Raw genomic sequence first — 16417 nt, forward strand, 5'->3', positions numbered from 1 at the left:
TGGGCTGGTGTGGCCCGTTCTCTTCTCCCTCTGCAGAGCAGCCCTGGGAGAAGCCCCACTGCAGGGCCTAGGCTGGGGCTGGCTGACCCGGGGGAAACGCTCCCTGAGCGAGCAGAGCTGCCCCGCAGAGCCCGCTGAGCGCGGCCTGGGATGTTCCTGGGTGCTGGAGCTCGGTCGCCTGGTGCGAAGCTGCTGCTGGAGTCCCCAGCCCAGCTCTGACCGTGCCATCAGCCAGACAAGGCCTGGGCACAGCCTGTTAGCTCCCGCCAAAAGCATTCCCAGGAGGCAGCTGGGATGGGGCCACGCTGCTTGGAAGAGGAAGGCAGAGCTGGAGATGAGGAGCACGAGCCACGCTTAGCTCACCACCAGAGCCACAGCCTGGGAAAGCGGCTCTCCCCGTGCTGCCGACAGCCACGAGCGCCCAGAGGGGCTGGGGAGCACCAAGCCGCCCGCGCAGGCCGGCCCCGAACCCCCAAGCCTCGGGGAACAGCCCCAACATGAGACACGGCAACTCGTCCTTGCTCTGTATTTAATAAACGGACGCGTGCGATGCTGCAGCCCCGCAGCCTCCAGCTGCCACGTGGAGCAGGAGCCGGTGAGGGCACACCAGTATCTGCTCCAACAAGCCCCGTGTCTGGTCTCTGCAGCTGACTCGTGTCGTCCTTTCTAATAAGTTAGTATAAATAAAGTGTTCAACCCCCCTGCCCTCCCACAGCGAGGTGGCGGGTCGCCCAGCAGCCCCCCACCCAGATCTGACACCCCTGTCCCCTCGTGGCGCAGAGGGGCTCAAGCCGCAGCCCCAAGCCGAGCTCTGCCCACCCTGCCACGGCCACCAGCAAACAGCAACAAAAAGGAAGAGACTTAGAAAAACTACTGTGAGTGGGGAGAGTGCAGCCGGGCCAGGGCTCTCCCAGCCTCCACGCCCCCACCCCATTACACCCATGGGTGCCCCGGTAGCTTCCTTCACTGGCACCCGCTCCCGCAGCCCCCCAGCACTGGCCGTCTGGACCCCCCCACCCCTCTACTCACACCCAGCAGGGAGAGCCCCGAGGTCCTTCGCTCTCTGCAGGGCTGAGCACTGCGACGGGCACAGCCGTGCCAAACCCACTCCGGCAGCGAGCACTGCTTGCCAAGCACCCCCTGCCCCCCTCCCTCTCCCCGGAGCAGCGGTGGGTCTGTCCCTGGAGCGCGTCCGTCGGGCCGGCTAACTCTCAGTGAGGCAGTTCCCTGGAAGGGAGAAGGATGGAGGGCCATCGCACAGGGGAGCACGCGGGGCTCCGGTTCCTCCCCAGCCCTTCTCCCCGGCACAAACACGCTCCCTGTGGCGGTGGGAGGACGCGGTCAGGCGCCGGTGCGGCTCTCACCCAGGATGTTGCGCTTGCAGAGAGGGCAGGTCTGCTGCAGGAGGAGCCAGGGGTCCACACAGTCCCGGTGGAACTCGTGGGAACAGGGCAGCACCCGCAGCCACTGCACGGAGAGAAGCAGGGGCAGATGGAAGCAGAACCGGGCGAGGACTTGACCGTGGTGCAGGAACACCCCGGCCCTGGCAAGCACGGGGAGGCTCACCCCGGGCAGCAAAAGGGATGGCAAGAGCACAGGGGGCCCAGTTGGAGGACAGGCTCCAGGCCTCCCAGCGCAGCACCAGTTCCCCCCAGTCCCTACCTGGCTCTTGTGGAACTGGTCCAAGCAGACAGCGCAGCTATCGATCTCGCAGGCCCGGCTCCGGAGCGGTTTGCCAGGATGGTACCGCCGGGTTTTCAACGCTGACAGCCGCCGCCGAATGTGCTGCTTCAGGTCCAGCTGTGAAAGCAGAGCAGAGGGTCAGAGCCCGGCTGCTGGCCTCCCCAGCAAGAAGCAGAGCGGAGACATTCCCACCTCAGCATCCTGCTCCGACAGGTCTTGCCACGACTGCCGCTGGGCCTGCACGATCACCCCGGTGCAGAGAAGCAGGGCAATCAGCAGGATGGTGTTCCACAGCTGCTGGAGGTACTTCTGCAGGAACAGCGCTGGTGGGCAGCCAGGAACCGCGGCAGGGGGGCCAACCAGAGACCCCCGCTCTGCTCCCGGCCCCACCATCACCCCTGCCCCCACGCCAGCAACTGCGGCTACGTGAGGAGCTGGTGCTGGTGCACGTACCTGGACCTGCGAGCTGTTCTCCCCTGTGCAGATGACCCCCTGCCACTCCCCGTAGAGGCCCCCTCGGGAGAGGCCGCAGGTTGACCACAGGGTGAGGGTCACTCCCTGCAAGGCAGGAAACGGCATTGCTGGTGGCCGCGATGGCTCACGGCGCTGCCTGAGGCCGGGGGGGACCCGGCACGCTGGGTGGATCACATGTGCCCGAGGGGAGGAGGAACTGCTGGCGGCTGCCGGCTGCCCCGCTCCCACAGAGCGAGTCTCTGGGGAAACTGAGGCAGCAACAGCTTCAGCAGCTTCAGCAGCCTTCGTGGATCTGGCTCCTGCTCCTTGCAGGTCAGCTTCCCCACTGGTCAGGCACAGCCATGCCCCTGCCCTCTCACCATGAGAAAGGAGGAGGAGGAGGTGGTGGTGGCGGACCTACTTACCAGGTTTTCCAGCAGCACTGCCTGGTACGTGATCTTTGCTGTAGCCCGGAGCCCCCTGTGAGCAAAAGATGAGAAAAGTGTTGATCCCGTGGGAGCAGAAAGATCCAGCCAGCAGCACCCCAGTTCCAAGGGGCACCCCCTTCCCTGTAGGGACAGACAGCCCCACTGAGCCATGGGCAAGGGTGGCCGCTGAGGACAGCGGAACACACAGGGGGGTGACAGCAAGACCTCCCCTTCCCAGCTGTGCCCAGCCCTCTGAGCGACCCCTGAGTCATCCTCAAATTTCCCCACCTGTGGCACCGCAGCAGTGACACTGATTTACCACGTGTAAGGACCAAGGGGGTCCTCACACTGCAGGCGTGGGGATGCCGGTGTCGTGCTGATGCTCAACCTGTCTGGCTAATTTGTACTGAGTCCTAAAGATCTGTCAGCCCTAATCAGTGATCTGTCCTAAAGATCACTGTCAGCCCCTACTGCTGCGTGGGGACCCACGGAAGGGCTCAGGCCCTGAGGAAGGGCTGAATGTGACTCAAACTTTCCCTGGAAACATATGTCTCAGTCCCGCATAGCACAACCTTGATGCCAGCCCCGCAAATGCGATGTGCTGTGGGACAGACCTGCCCCGGGCAGCTCCTGGCTGTCACAGGACCTGGCCCAGAGCTACGGCTCTCGCCCAGCCTCTCCCACTGCCCCAGCCCGTACCGCAGCAGCGCTCCCAGCAGCTTGGTGACATTGTCCGAGGACTGGATCACAATCACAGGCTTGGCAAGAAGCTGGGAAACATCCAGCTGCACCAGAGAGAAAAGCAACAGCTGTCAGCAGGGCACAAGACAGGCTCAGGGACCCGCTGCCGGGACTCTCCTACCTCCCGGATGGCGTTCTGGTTCAGCGCCAGGATGAGCAGGGCTGACGCCCCCAGCACCAGGGCTCGCTTCATCTGCAGAGGCAGAGGGCACAGGCTCAGAGGGCAGGACAGGCAGGAGGGCGGGCAGCTGGGCCGTGCCCTCCTTCAGCTCCTGTCCCATTGCATGGAGCAGGCAGCACCCAAGAGGAGCTGTCAGGGATCCCCCTACCACCAACCACAGGCCAGGACCCCCCACATCCGGCAAGGAGACACCCCAGGAGGTGCCCTGTGGGCTTGTGGCCAGTGAACGCCATGGGCCAAGCAGAGAGTCACCTTGCTGACGACGGCGGCGGTGAAGGATTCCTCCCTGGGGCCCCGGGGGGCCTCGGCTGGCTCCTCGCCCACAGGCACCACCCCGATCCAGCTGTCGGCAGCGTCCAGCTCGGGCTCCGCATCTCCCACCTGGGGGACACGGCAGCGTCAGTCGGGGGGAGCCACAGGATGGGTTTTGGCAACCCCAAGCACCTCCATTGTCCCTGGGCAGCCTGGGGAGCCAGGCACTGTGTGGGGACGGGGACAGCAGCTGGGGTGGCACAGGGGACAGGACCTGGCCCCTGCTACCCCCCACCCCTACCTGCACCCAGCGGCACCCCCTCGCTGCCTGCCCTGGCCTGTGCCCCCCAGCGCCCGCTGCCTCCCTGGCGACCACTGACGCCCCACGTCCCGCAGGGTCCCTGGCCTCCCCACCAACCCCCAGTGCCCCCCGGTTCCCCCTGCTCCCCTCTCCCCGTTCCCTGACAGTGCGCACTGCTCCCCAGTCCCCACAGCCCCCCGCTCCACTGCCCAGTGCCCCCCGCTCCACTGCCCAGTGCCCCCCGCGTCTCCCAGTGCCCCCAGCTCCCCCCGCCGCGCCCACAGCCCCGCCAGCCCGCCCCGGTGCCGGTGCTCACCAGCAGCAGGCGGCCGCGGATCTCCTCCTCCTCTTCCTCCCGCGGCGCCCCTCGGCCCGGCCCGGCCCGGCCGCCCCCCGCGCCCAGCACGGCCCCGCGCAGCGTGTAGGAGCCGCCGGGCCCCGCGGCCGCCCCGGCCCCGCTCCCGGCCCCATCCCCCGGCCCGGGCCCGGCCACCGCCACCTCGACGCGGGCAGCGGGCGCCAGCCCCGGCCCGGGCCCGCCCCGGCAGAGCGCCAGCAGCGGCGCCAGCAGCGCGGCCCGCACCGCCGCCATGGCCGCGCCCCGCCCGGCCCGGCCCGCCCCGGCCCGCAGCGCCCCCTGCCGCCGCGGAGGACCCGCCGCGCCCCGCACCGCTGCCAGGGGGCGCCGGAGAGTCCGTACGGGGAGAGGGGACGGGGAGAGGGAGAGAGGATGGGGAGAGGGTACAGGCAGAGGGACCAGGAGAGAGGACGGGGAGAGGGACAGAGGACAGGGACAGGGGACAGGGAGAGGGAACAGGGAGAGAGGACGGGAAGAGGGAGACAGGACAGGGACAGGGGACAGGGAGAGGGAGGGGGGAGAGGACAGGGGATGGGGACGGGGACAGGGGAGAGGAGAGAGAGAGGGAGAGGGACCGGGGATGGGGAGAGGGACAGGGAGGGGGGACAGGGAGGGGGGACAGGGGAGAGGGAGAGGGGAGAGAGGACGGGGAGAGGGAGACGGGACAGGGACAGGGGACAGGGAGAGGGGACAGGGAGAGGGACAGGGGACAGGGAGAGGGGACGGGAAGAGGGAGACAGGACAGGGACAGGGGACAGGGAGAGGGAGGGGGGAGAGGACAGGGGATGGGGACGGGGACAAGGGAGAGGAGAGAGAGAGGGAGAGGGACAGGGAGAAGGGACACGGGATGGGGAGAGGGACACGGAGAGGGGAGAGGGAGGGGGGACAGGGGAGAGGGACAGGGACAGGGAGAGAGGACGGGGAGAGGGAGACAGGCCAGGGACAGGGGACAGGGAGAGGGAGAGGGACAGGGACAGGGAGAGAGGACGGGGAGAGGGGACAAGGAGAGGGGACAGGGAGAGAGGACGGGAAGAGGGAGACAGAACAGGGACAGGGGACAGGGAGAGGGAGGGGGGAGAGGACAGGGGACGGGGACGGGGACAGGGGAGAGGAGAGAGAGAGGGAGAGGGACAGGGGATGGGGAGAGGGACAGGGAGAGGGGAGAGGGAGGGGGGGCAGGGGAGAGGGGACGGGGACAGGGAGAGAGATGGGGAGAGGGGGAGGGAGAGAGAGAGAGGAGAGGGAGAGGGGACAGGGAGAGAGGACGGGGAGAGGGGACAGGGACAGGGACAGGGAGAGAGGACGGGGAGAGGGAGAGGGGACAGGGACAGGGGACAGGGAGAAGGACAGGGACAGGGAGAGAGGATGGGGAGAGGGGACAGGGAGAGGGAGAGGGGACAGGGAGAGAGGACAGGGGCCAAGACAGGGACAAGGGCCAGGATCGGACCAGGCAGTGGGACAGGGACAGGGAGAGGGACAGGGACAGGGATGGGGATGGGAACAGGGACAGGAACAGGCACTGGAACTAGCAATGGCAGCGGGACAGGGACAGGCACTGGCACTGAGACTGGGACTGGCACTAGGAGAGGGACAGGGACAGCACGGGGACATGCCCCACATGGCCCTGCTTCCCCGTGGGTGCAGGGGCACGTGGGGGTACCACGGGGCTGCAGGGACACACGTGCCCTCGGGGGCACGGCCCAGGGTGCACGGGGACACGTGTAGCCCTGCACACATGGGCACCCCCCATGTGTGGCACACGCCTGGGCAATGTGGGCACATGCCAACACCCAAGAACCCCAAAATCCAACTGCCCCCCCCACCTGACACCCCTCAACCGTCCCCGTTCCAGCAGGTGCCAGGCAGACCCGCCGTGTGCCACGTGTGCCTGGCACATGTGCCAGCGGGTGGATTTGCCGGGAGGGATCAGCTACCACAGGCCCCGGCGCTGACCTGCTTCGGGCAGCGGCACGCCAGGGACGGGGACTCGGTGTCTTGACATCCCAGCTCCCACGGCTGCTGGATGCCCGCGGGACAGGTCTGGGATGGGTCTGGGTGTGTCCCCAGTGTCCCCTGTGTCCCTAACCATGTTGCAACCGCGGGGGTTTAATCTCAGGGTGGGCAGGGCCCCTCCGCCCACGATGGGCAACCAGAGCCGGTTTAACCGCACAGCAAAGCATCCCTATTGCCGTGGGTTCGGTTGTGCCATAAACAGCAGCCTGGAAGCCTGTCTGGCTCCGGGGCTGGTGGTCACTGATGTGGGCTTCTGTGTGGCTTTGGTGGAGCCCAAAGTGGGAGCCTGGGGACCTGCTACCACGAGCGCTGCCCTGCGGGGGGGACATGAACATGGGACCTGCGTTGAGGGAGGGTCTGTGGAACAGCCACAGGTTCATGGGATGTGGGTGGCTTCATGAGACACCTAGAGCTGCAAGGGACACGTGTGGCTCCATGGCACACGTATGGCTCCATGGGACGTGGATGGCTCCAGGGGACATCCATGGCTCCAGGGGACATGCAGAGCTCCATGGGATAGCCACAGCTCCGAGGGACACGTATGACTCCATGGGACATACCTTGGGACACCCATAGGTCCACGGGACACAGATGGCTCCATGAGCCATCTGTGGATCCATGGGGGACACAAGGCTCTGTGGGACACCCATGGCCACCCATAGCTCCAAGGGACACGTAGGGTTCTGTGGGACATCCACAGGGCCATGGGACACAGGTGCCTCAGTGGGACATGTCTCTCCATCCATGGCTCCACGGGACACGGACGGCTTCACAGGACATCCACGGGTCCGTGGGACATCCACAGCTCCAGGGGACAGCCACAGCTCCAAGGGACATGCACAGCCCCACAGGTCACACACAGCACTCCTGGGAGGGGACAGTGGACGGGGGAACCTTCCCCTGCTCGGAGTCAGTCTGTGGGTGCCAGGGCTGGGGTGTGGGACCTCTGCAGGGACCCCATCTCCTGGTCAGGACCCCCCCTGGCTGGGGTCCCCTGCTCAGGATGTCCCCTCTCCCTGGGGAGCGAGGGCCACCACAGATGAACCGGCGGTGGGGGGGGTGAGCAAAGTGTCCCTGGTGCCTCTGCCCTGTCCCTGTCCCCTCTCCCTGTCCCCCTGCCCCAGCCCCAGCCCCTTACCCCTGGGACCCTGTCCCCGCCTGTCCCCTGCCCCACTTTCCGTCCCCGTTCCCACAGCTGCCCCCTGTCCCCATCTCCCACCTCTGGCGCTGTCCCCATTGCTGTCCCCTCTCCCTCCCACCATATGATCAGCCCTGCCCCATGTCCCCCCTTGTCCTCCCATACCCCCCATAGCCCCATACCCTGCTGTGCCCCCCATACCCCCACACCCCCCGCCCCTCACAACCCCCATACCTCCATGTCCCCTATACTCCCCCATGCCCTCACACCCTCTATAGCCCCCCCCCACCTCATACCCCCCTCTACTCCCCCAGAGCCCCCCTTTCCCCCCATGCCCTCATACCCTATAGCCCCCATATCGCCAAAGCCCCCCAGAGACCCTGTAGCCCCCATACCACCCCATACCCCAACCCCCCCAATGCCCCCGTTACCCCCTACACCCCCAGTACCCCCAAGACCCCCCATGCCCCCATCCCCCATATATCCCCCACACCCCCCCATACATCCCGAGTCCTCACATGACCCCATAGCCCCCACACCGCCCCCTACCCCGCCCCCCCGTGCCCCCATTACCCCCATTACCCCCAAGCCCCCCATGCCCCCACACCGCCCCATACCCCGCCCAGCGCTCGGGGCGGCGGCGGGCGCTGACCGGGCGGGCAGGGGGGGCGGGCAGGGTCCAAGGCCGGGCGGGGCGGGCCGGGCGGGCGGGGCGGGCCGGGGGAGGCGCTCCGGAGCCTCCGCAACCTGCCGCCGCCCCGGCCGCCCGTCAGAGGCGGCGCATCCCCCAGCCGGGGCCGGGGCACCATGAGCGGCCGCGTCGGGGACCTCAGCCCGCGGCAGGCGGAGGCGCTGGCCCAGGTGAGCCGGTACCGGCAGCCGGGGGATGCTGCGGGGGGGAGCGGGGCCGGGGTCCCGGTGCGCTCCTGCATCCGCTGCCCTCCGCGGCGACCGGCATCATCCCCTCCCCCTCCGCGGCCACCGGCATCACCCCCAGCCGCTCCCGGCCCCAGTCCTGGGGTGCTCCCGCTGCCCCTCTCCCGCCCCTCTCCCCGGAGCCCAAACCCACGGGCTGAGCCCCCCGGGGCGCTGCCCACCGAGGAAGGACCGTTCGGGGTGGGGGTGGGGGCTCTTGCCGGCTGAACCACCCCGCCAGCGGCCCACCGGGGTCCTGGGCACCGGCGAACCCCCCATCCCGCTCCCATCCCTCCCGGTGGTCCCACCGACGGCTGCCGCGCCCCCCCCCGGCGCCGCGGGGCTCGGGGGGTGCCCAGGGATGCTCGGCCGAACCAGTGGCCGTCACCCACCGCGGTGGCTGGGCCACCCAGGGCCACCCCCGGCGCCTTCCCCGGCACCTGCCCGCGGCGCCGGGCTTTATCCGGGTTTATTCCACCTCACCGAGAGGGCAACGCCGGGGACTTTATCTTATCGCTGCCTTTCCGACCCAACCAAACTCCAGCCGCGGGCGATGACCCCAGCGGGCTCCAGAGGCCGGGGGGTGGGAGCGGGCACAGAGCCGAAACCCTCCCGGTGCCAAGGCAGCGACAGGGGGGCAAGAAAAGCGAGCTGCAAAACCCGTCCGCCGGCACCTTGTTTTTCTCAGGGTGAAGAAGCTAATCCCGAGTTTAATTACACTTAAATTCAGCGGGAGATAATCTAATCAGCCTCATTAAGGGGAGGTCCCCGACTGGTACAGAGATTTGGGCCGTAGCCTGGCTGGGGTGAGCGGGGCCGTGTGCCGAGGGTGCCCTGGCACCCCCCAGCCCCCCCAGTTCTGCACCCTGCCACCCTGCTGCTCGCCCCGGGCTGCCCGGGGGGGCTGTGACCTGCTGGAATGTCACCAGAGCAGGGGGACACACAGTGACTGGTGACCGTCTCCATCCCAAAAGATGACACTGTGGTGGCAGAGGAGGAGACTGGTCTCTCTGGTCCCCACGGGTCAAGGGTGGCCAGCAGGACCCTGCCTGGGGGGTGCCGGGTGGGTGGCAGCCCCCACTCACACCCTCATGCAAGGGGACCAGCCTGGGGACACCCAGTGCTTGGTGGCCGGCCTGGTGACAGTCCCCTGCCGGGGAGGAAAGCAGAGACCAGCTGCTTGGTTGGACGTGGTGGTAGGGACAGGGCATGGGGTGTCCCTTCTGTCCTGGGACAGTCTCAGTCCTGGCTGGGACTTTTTTTTTTTTGGGGGGGTGGGGGAGGGGGAAGGAGGGCACAAACCTCCAGCCTTAGGGCTTTTGGGGTGGGAGCGGGGATCCCTCTGCCAACAGTTCCTCTTCTCTCCAGTTTCGGGAGAATCTACAAGACGTGCTGCCCTCCCTGCCCTCGCAGGATGACTATTTCCTCCTGAAATGGCTCCGAGGTAAGCCCCGGGTGGGGGACACATATCGGGGGGGGGGAACTAGAAGAGCCCAGGGGAGGCTGTGGAACTGGGGGGTGGGGATGCTGGTGGCAGGGCTGAGCTCTCTGCTCTCTTGCAGCGCGCTCCTTCGACCTGCCCAAGTCAGAGGCGATGCTCCGCAAGGTGAGCGGGCACCCCGCTTTTTGGGGGGACCCTACCACACTGCCGTCAAGCTCCCAGTTGTCACCTGGTGTGGGACAGTGTGCCATGGGCCACCAGCCCAGCCCCTCTCTCCCAACAAGGGTGACCTGCCCATGGAGTGCACTCCATCCCATGGGATGGGGAGGGTCCCCAAATCCCCTCACCCTGGCTTGCTCTGACCTCCCTCACAGCATGTTGAGGTCCGCAAGCACATGGATGCCGACAACATCATCGCCTGGGAGGCCCCTGAGGTGGGTGTCCCCAGCCCCGGGGTGCGTGTTCCTGGAGGTGACTGTCCCCCCTCCCCAGAGGGGGTGTGTGTGGTTCCCCCTGAACCCCTGTGCTCCCGCAGGTGATCAAGAAGTACATGTCAGGGGGGATGTGTGGCTATGACCGGGAGGGCAGCCCCATCTGGTACGAGATCATCGGGCCGCTGGACGCCAAGGGGCTGCTCTTCTCCGCCTCCAAGCAGGACCTGCTCAAGAACAAGTTCCGCGACTGCGAGGTGCTGCGGCACCAGTGTGAGCAGCAGAGCCAGAAGGTGGGTGCGTGCCTTGCCAGCACCCTGCCTGCCCATCCCTGCCAGCCCCACCAGCCCAGCTCTTCACTGTCCCCACCAATCCATGTCCCCACCAGTGAGACCCGTAAGTCCATGTCTGGTCCATCTCCACAACCCAGTGGCCTCCCCAACCCTCTAGATCCACACTTGGTCCATCCCTGCCAGCCCGTGTCCCTGCCAGCCCCACAAGTCCATGTCCTGTCCGTCCCCGCTGTCCCCTTGTCCCAGGACTCACACCAGCCCGTGATGCTCCTCCCCACCCCAACACTTGGGAGGAGGCTCTGGCCAGGGGGGACCAGCCCGTCAGGGATCACCCAGACCTCTGTGAGCCCCCCCCCTCCCGTGGGTCCCCACAGCGGCCGGGCGCTGCCTGAGCCCCAACCCTCTTGTCCCGTCCTCCTGTCCCAGCTCGGCAAGAAGATCGAGATGGTGCTGATGGTCTACGACTGCGAGGGCCTGGGCTTGAAGCACCTCTGGAAGCCAGCTGTGGAGACATACGGGGAGGTGAGGGGCTCCCTGCCCGCCCCCCCCCTGCTTCCCCAGCCGGGGACTGCAGCCTTCCCGGGCTGCGGCGGTGAGGCGGGTGACACAGGGATCCGGGCTGACTCATGGCCCTGAGGGATGATGCAAGAGCAGTTCCCTGCTGGGGCCCTGCACCCCCCCTGGCGTTTTGGGGTGGGGGTCCCAGCCCGTGCCCCACCGTGCTCCCCCTGTGCCCAGGTGGGGATGTGGGACAGGAGGATGACCCGAAGCTCTCCCTATGTTGCAGCTCCTGTCCATGTTCGAGGAGAATTACCCCGAGTCTCTCAAGCGCCTGTTTATTGTGAAGGGTGAGTTCAGCTCTGGGGTCCCACTCCCCCCAGCTGGGTGCTGACCCCCACCCTAACATCCCCCCTGTCCACCCCCCAGCCCCCAAGATCTTCCCAGTGGCCTACAACCTCGTCAAGCATTTCCTAAGTGAGGACACCCGCAAGAAGGTCGTGGTCTTGGGATGTGAGTCCTGACCCCCCTCCCCGGGGTGTCCACAGATGGGGGGGCGGCAGTGGAAGCCAAAAAGGGGGTGCTGTGTCCCCCTCCACTTGGGGTGAAACCGCGACCTTTGGGGGGGGTCCCCAGCTGTGCTGGGGCTCCCCACAAGGGTCACAACGCCCCCCCCCCGCTCAAACTCTGTGGTCCTCATCCCCCCCCCAGCCAACTGGAAGGAGGTCCTGCAGAGGTACATTGACCCTGCGCAGATCCCGGTGGAGTACGGGGGCACCCTGACAGACCCCGACGGGGACCCCAAATGCTCGAGCAAGGTAGGAGAAGCCCTCACTAGGTCCCTTAGGGGTGCACAGGCGGTCCCCCCCATACCTGCCTCCATCTCCATCCCCTTGCAGATCAACTACGGGGGGGATGTGCCCCAGCACTACTACGTGCGGGACCAGCTGGCGCAGCAGTATGAGCACACGGTGGTGGTCAACCGCGGGTCGTCCCACCAGGTCGAGTACGAGATCCTCTTCCCCGGCTGCGTCCTCAGGTGAGGAGGGGGCTCCGTGCCACGGGAAGGGGGGGGACTACACAACGGTGGGTGTCCCCAGCCCGGCCGCGAGACCCTGATGGCTCCTCTGGCACAGGTGGCAGTTCAGGTCAGAGGGAGCCGACGTGGGTTTCGGGGTGTACCTGAAGACCAAGATCGGGGAGCGGCAGCGGGCGGGTGAGATGACCGAGGTCTACCCCAACCAACGCTACAACTCCCACATGGTGCCTGAGGACGGCTCCCTCACCTGCTCCACACCCGGCATCTGTGAGCACGTCCCCCTTCCCCGGGGTGCTGGGGGGGACCCCCTGAGTGCTCCCCGTGGCCCTGACACCCCCCCACACACACTTCCTTCCCACAGACGTCCTGCGCTTCGACAACACCTACAGCTACCTCCACGCCAAGAAGGTGAGCTACAGCGTGGAGGTGCTGCTGCCCGACACCGCCTCCGCCCAGCAGATCCAGAAGCTGGGGGACAGGCTGAGCGAGGTGGCCCTCAGCCACAGCCCCTAGCCACGGCCCCGGGGCCCCCCCACACCACAGGGGACCCCGAGGCCCCAGGGCGGGGCATGCTCTGTGACCCCCAGGATGGCCGGGTGCCCCCCTCCCCCGGCAGCGCGGCGACTGGAGGATGGAGAATGAGTCCCAGAGCTTGAGGGGCCGAGGCGGCGGGGGGGCTGAGCCCGGGGCCCCCCCTTCTCTGTGCCTTACGGGGGCCCCGCGCCCACCCGCTGCTGCGCGGGGTGGGGGGAGTAAAGGGATGGCCTGAGCCGGGTCTCCGCTGGTCTTTTTGTGAGGGGTGTCTGTGTGTGTGTGTCTGTGTGTGTGTGTGTCAGTGTGTGTGTCAGTGTGTGTGTCAGTGTGTGTGTGTCAGTGTGTGTGTGTGTGTGTGTGTGTCTGTGTCAGTGTGTGTGTCAGTGTGTGTGTGTCAGTGTGTGTGTGTCAGTGTGTGTGTGTCAGTGTGTCTGTGTCAGTGTGTGTGTGTCAGTGTGTGTGTGTGTCTGGCTGTGTGTGTGTGTCTGTGTGTGTCAGTGTGTCTGTGTGTGTGTCTGTGTCAGTCTGTGTGTGTGTGTGTCTGTGTGTGTGTGTGTCTGTGTCAGTGTGTCTGTGTCAGTGTGTCTGTGTCAGTGTGTCTGTGTGTGTCAGTGTGTCTGTGTGTGTCAGTGTGTCAGTGTGTCTGTGTGTGTCCGTGTGTCCGTGTGTCCCCGCCGCCACGCAGGGCCCCTCCACCGCTCCGCGCTCACCACGTGACCGCAGACGCTCGCGTGCGCAGACAGGCCCCGCCCTCCCGCCGCCATTTCGCGCGCTCCGTGGGGCGGGGCCGGGTGACGAGGCTTCGGGGGCGGGGCCGGCTCGTGCGGCGGCGGCGGCGGGAGCGCGCGCGCAATGGGGGCGGCGGAGCCCGACCTCTACCGGGACACGTGGGTCCGCTACCTGGGTGAGCACCGGCACCGGCACCGGGCACCGCGCTGGGGACCGGGCACCGGCACACAGCACCGACACCGGGTGCCGGGTAGCAACGCTGGGCGCTGGAGCGGGCTACCGGTACTGCACGCCGGGCGCCGGTACCGCGCACTGACACCGGTACCGGGTGCCAGCACCACACACTGAGCACCGACACTGGGAACCGGCGCCGGTACCCGGCCCTGGCCGCGCGCACTGCCGGCGGGTACCGGCACCAGTCACCGTCACCGGTCCCGGGAGCGGTCCGTGGTCCCGGCAGTGGGTACCGGTCACAGACACCGGCAACACTGGGGTCCAAGGTGACCCGGCTGCTCCAGCCCCCCCCCCGCGCAGGATCGGTCCTTGCTCCCAGTGACGCGGGGACACCCCAGGGGTGACACGGCCGGTCCCCAGCCCCGCTGACCCCCCCGCCCCCCAGGTTACGCCAACGAGGTGGGCGAGTCCTTCCGCCCGCTGGTGCCGGTGCCGGTGGTGTGGGCCAGCTACGGCGTGGCCACCGCCTACGTGACCGCCGATGCCTTCGACAAGGGCCGCAGAGCTGCCACCGTGAGTGTCACCCCCCCGCGCCCCTCCCCGGCAGCTTCCCCGCACACACGCTGACCCCCCCTGTCCCCCCCAGGCCCACGCGCAGGACCCTGCCCAGGCCACGCGGGTGGGGGTGGCCGTGGTGGACACCTTCGTCTGGCAGAGCCTGGCCTCGGTGGCCATCCCCGGCATCACCATCAACCGCCTCTGCGCCGCCTCGCTGGCCCTGCTGGGTGCCCTCACCCGCTGGCCCCTGCCCCTCCGCCGGTGGGCCACCACCGCCCTGGGGCTGGCCGCCATCCCCCTCATCATCACCCCCATCGACAGGTAAGGCGGGGAGGGGGGACATGACCACGGGGACACCCCCTCGGGGACAAACAGGTACCACCACCCCATCCCGGCATCCCGGGCTGGAGCACTTCTCCTCCCAGGAGGGGCCAGGGGCAGTGTGTGGTGACATGGGACATTTGGGGGGGTGGGGAGTGTCCCCATTCCAAAGGGTTTTTCCAGGGTCTGGCCAGGACACAGCCCTGTGGGGATGGAGATTAACGGGAGCTGGGCACCGAGCCAGGGATTAGTGAGCGGAGGCTGCGCTACGCCTGGCTGTGGTAGGGCTGAGGCCTCGGTGACATTAGGGACGGGGTCCCAGGGGGAGGAGGAACAGTTCCAGCCCTCACCCCCCCCATCGTGGCCAATTAATTGTACCCCAGGGGCACCCCCCAAGACCCCACTGACACCCTCTCTTGCCACAGGTCTGTGGATTTCCTGATGGACTCCAGCCTCCGCAAGCTCTACGGGTCACCAGGAGAGCCCCCGGCCCCACACTGAGCCCCCCGGTCTGGGGATGCTGAGGCAATGCTGATTTTGGGGTGCTGTGACCCATCTACTGTGAACCCTCACTCTGGTGATGGCCCTGGAGTGGCCACCCTGCCCTTCGGCTGGTCCTAATAAACCATTTCAAGCCTGACCCTGCACTGGGTGATGCTTGGGCACCGTGGCTGTGTCAGAGCCGGCGAGGACCCACAGCCCTGCACCCTCCTGGGGAGGGGGGGACACATGGGCCCGGCTGTGTCCCAAGCCCTGGAGGATCTCCCTGCATGTCCAGAAGAGCCCTGATCACCCCCCAGCACCCCCAGGTCCTAATTGGAAACCTTCCCTCCCTCCACAGCCACTACCAGCCTCAGGGACGTCCTGGGGACTGTCCCCAAGGAGCCGCCACCATGTCCAAGATCTTCAGTGGTGCCTCCAGGGACCCAAATCCCCCCAGCCAGGAGCCACCAGCTCCAGCACCATGGGCTGGTACCAGGAGATGTGGCTTCCAGGCATGGTGCTATGGTCCCAACCTGTGGGGACATGGTCCCACCCCTTGGTGGCATCCACATAGTACCACCAGGAGAAGCTTTAGAGGAAAAAAAAATCCACCATTTATTGGTGAGGAGGGTGCGGGGGTCACCAGCTCACACCAAGCCCTGTGCCAGGCTGCGGTAGTCTGGGCCCACATCACCCCCTTTCTCTGTCTCCCTGGGGACCAGGGCCCCCACCACGCTCTGCAGCTCAGCGTGGAAGGGGCAGTGCTGCCTCAGCTGCCGCCGCCGCCGCCCCTGACGGCGTTTGCCCAGGTGGCAGGTGGCCAAGGCCAGCCCCAGCAGAGTCCCCACCAGTGCAGCTGCCACCAGGGCACTGCCCACCAGGGCCAGCACGGCTAGCAGGAACCTCTTCACTGTGCGGCACGGTGCTGGAACCAACAAGAAAAAAAATCCAACAAAATAGGGGGTTCGGAGGTTGCTTCTGCACCTGGGCTGGTGTGTTTGGGGTCGTGGGGAGATGGTTGGGGGGCTGCGCTCACCTTCATACCATGGTGCCTTCTCCTGCACTAGCAACGGTCCAACTGTCTCCCAGTGGAACGTCCCTTCTGGGAGCCCTGCAGGAGGCCATGGCCAATAAATACAGTCTGCCTCACCCTGGGACTGCCCCTGAGACCCCAAAAACCACATGGGGCCACCACAGCCCAGGCCTGGTACCTGACAGCTCTCCTGGGAGGATGTCACCAGACAAACAGCCAGTGTCACAGCAGCGGCACAGGGCGCTCCGGGAAGGGTCCTCTGCGTTCTGCCAGCTGGGGGAAAAGGACAGAGCTGGGGGGGGCTCAAGGGGTCCCCAGGCACCACCACAAGGCCCACATAGTGCCATATCAGCAGGTCCCTTCAGGTCATGGCCTAGACCTTGGCCACCCCAAAGGAAACAGGGAGGTGCATGGTGTCAC

General features: G+C 67.0%; 3 protein-coding genes across 6 annotated transcripts; 2 read left to right on the forward strand and 1 right to left on the reverse strand.

The window, feature by feature from the left end:
* Window positions 1–517: 517 nt before the first annotated feature.
* Window positions 518–4636, reverse strand: RNF215 (ring finger protein 215). The gene is made up of 10 exons (XM_074921483.1): window positions 4356–4636; window positions 3739–3867; window positions 3427–3498; window positions 3264–3349; window positions 2562–2616; window positions 2137–2241; window positions 1876–1992; window positions 1663–1800; window positions 1365–1467; window positions 518–1227 (listed from the first exon to the last, which is right to left on the reverse strand). The coding sequence occupies exons 1-10, from the start codon at window positions 4629–4631 to the stop codon at window positions 1205–1207; spliced, it is 1104 nt and encodes a 367-aa protein (XP_074777584.1). The 5' UTR covers window positions 4632–4636; the 3' UTR covers window positions 518–1204.
* A 3659-nt stretch (window positions 4637–8295) lies between these two features.
* SEC14L2 (SEC14 like lipid binding 2) lies at window positions 8296–12924 on the forward strand. 3 transcript variants are annotated; one of them, XM_074921025.1, is made up of 12 exons: window positions 8296–8409; window positions 9832–9907; window positions 10026–10069; window positions 10279–10338; window positions 10440–10628; window positions 11055–11150; window positions 11416–11476; window positions 11556–11639; window positions 11838–11944; window positions 12026–12165; window positions 12263–12432; window positions 12527–12924. In XM_074921025.1, exons 1-12 carry the CDS (start codon window positions 8356–8358, stop codon window positions 12676–12678), a joined length of 1233 nt encoding a protein of 410 aa, XP_074777126.1. In that variant the 5' UTR covers window positions 8296–8355; the 3' UTR covers window positions 12679–12924. The 3 variants fall into 3 exon arrangements, with proteins under 3 accessions (XP_074777126.1, XP_074777127.1, XP_074777128.1); XM_074921026.1 differs by lacking the exon at window positions 10279–10338; XM_074921027.1 differs by lacking the exons at window positions 10279–10338; window positions 10440–10628.
* A 548-nt stretch (window positions 12925–13472) lies between these two features.
* MTFP1 (mitochondrial fission process 1) lies at window positions 13473–15114 on the forward strand. 2 transcript variants are annotated; one of them, XM_074921263.1, is made up of 4 exons: window positions 13473–13603; window positions 14048–14205; window positions 14261–14481; window positions 14907–15114. In XM_074921263.1, exons 1-4 carry the CDS (start codon window positions 13552–13554, stop codon window positions 14980–14982), a joined length of 507 nt encoding a protein of 168 aa, XP_074777364.1. In that variant the 5' UTR covers window positions 13473–13551; the 3' UTR covers window positions 14983–15114. The 2 variants fall into 2 exon arrangements, with proteins under 2 accessions (XP_074777364.1, XP_074777363.1); XM_074921262.1 differs by having other exon boundaries at window positions 14048–14175; window positions 14249–14481.
* The last annotated feature ends 1303 nt before the right edge of the window (window positions 15115–16417 follow it).

Source organism: Athene noctua, chromosome 17 (genome assembly GCF_965140245.1).
Source record: "Athene noctua chromosome 17, bAthNoc1.hap1.1, whole genome shotgun sequence".
Classification (NCBI taxonomy): Eukaryota; Metazoa; Chordata; class Aves; order Strigiformes; family Strigidae; genus Athene; species Athene noctua.